Raw genomic sequence first — 1,035 nt, forward strand, 5'->3', positions numbered from 1 at the left:
AGCTGAACACCTGCTCTAGTGTGAGCAGCCATATCTGCCCCGCTCACAGCCTTGCCGTGCCCTTCTGTGAGCACGCCAGCAGGCTCAGGGAATCTCAAGCTCCACTTGGGGACAGAGGGGTACTTAATGGTGCCTCGGGCATCTGTTGTTCCCAGGTGTAAAAACGAGGGGCTTACGTAGACCGCCTTGTTCTGGCGCAGCGCAATGTGGAGGCCTTCCATGGACAGTGCCACAGAGTTCAGAGCTGTCCAGGTCGGGCTGCCGCGATGTTTGTTGCGGGTGGTGACAGTGAAGCCAACAGAGGAGTTGCCACAGCCCGTCACCACCGTGTAGTTGCAGGAGCCCTGGAAGTGGTGAAGCTTCCCATCGAAGGTGCTGTAATGCGGGTCGCCGTAGATGTGGCAGAGATCGGTGCTGGCCGGGTAACAGTCCCTCTGGCCATTCTGGATCTTGCAGACCTCGTCCTCACCACAGGACAACGCAGAGCAATTCATCTGGCCGTTGGCCTCACAGCGGCACCGGCGAGTGCAGTTCTCGCTCACAAAGTACTCGCCTTGCTGCAGGCAGAGAAACACCGAGTGTCAGCGTCTGAGGCGGGAAAGCAGAGGCAAGGGGGTGCCCTGGGAAGGGTGCAAGCCAGGGAAGGTTTTCACTCACGCTGTAGTAGTTGCCCTCAAAGAGGCAGCCACACTGGGCCTCGGGCACGCAGGTGTCTCCGCTGAGCAGGAAGCCAGAGGTACACGCGCAGCCCTCCACGCAGGGCTTGGAGCAGTTCTGTGGGGCTTCTCGGTCAACACAGGTGGCAGGACAGCCGGTCATGCAAGGGTCATAGTAGCTGTTGGCATCGCATGGCAGGGCTGCAATGGAAGGGGACAGTTAGGCCCAGCAAGCCTTCAAGGAAGGGCGACCTTCTGGAAGGGGAGGACCAAAGACTTGCTTTGGCCAGAGGGTCTGGGCATGGGGAGCAGCACCTCCCCCTCCGGCAACAGCAAGGCAGAAGGTACTCACGGCAGAAGGTGGCATTCCTCCAGGCAG

General features: G+C 60.1%; 1 protein-coding gene across 1 annotated transcript; it reads right to left on the reverse strand.

Moving 5' to 3' along the window:
- Positions 1–47: 47 nt before the first annotated feature.
- Positions 48–1,026, reverse strand: LOC106900676 (zonadhesin-like; the record flags this gene model as incomplete). Its single annotated transcript, XM_014962826.1, has 3 exons — positions 1,009–1,026; positions 658–857; positions 48–557 (listed from the first exon to the last, which is right to left on the reverse strand). Coding segments are annotated over exons 2-3 (672 nt in total), but the record flags the coding sequence as incomplete, so codon positions are not given.
- Positions 1,027–1,035: the final 9 nt, after the last annotated feature.

Source organism: Calidris pugnax, unplaced genomic scaffold, assembly GCF_001431845.1.
Source record: "Calidris pugnax isolate Ruff unplaced genomic scaffold, ASM143184v1 C14656432, whole genome shotgun sequence".
NCBI classification, from domain to species: domain Eukaryota; kingdom Metazoa; phylum Chordata; class Aves; order Charadriiformes; family Scolopacidae; genus Calidris; species Calidris pugnax.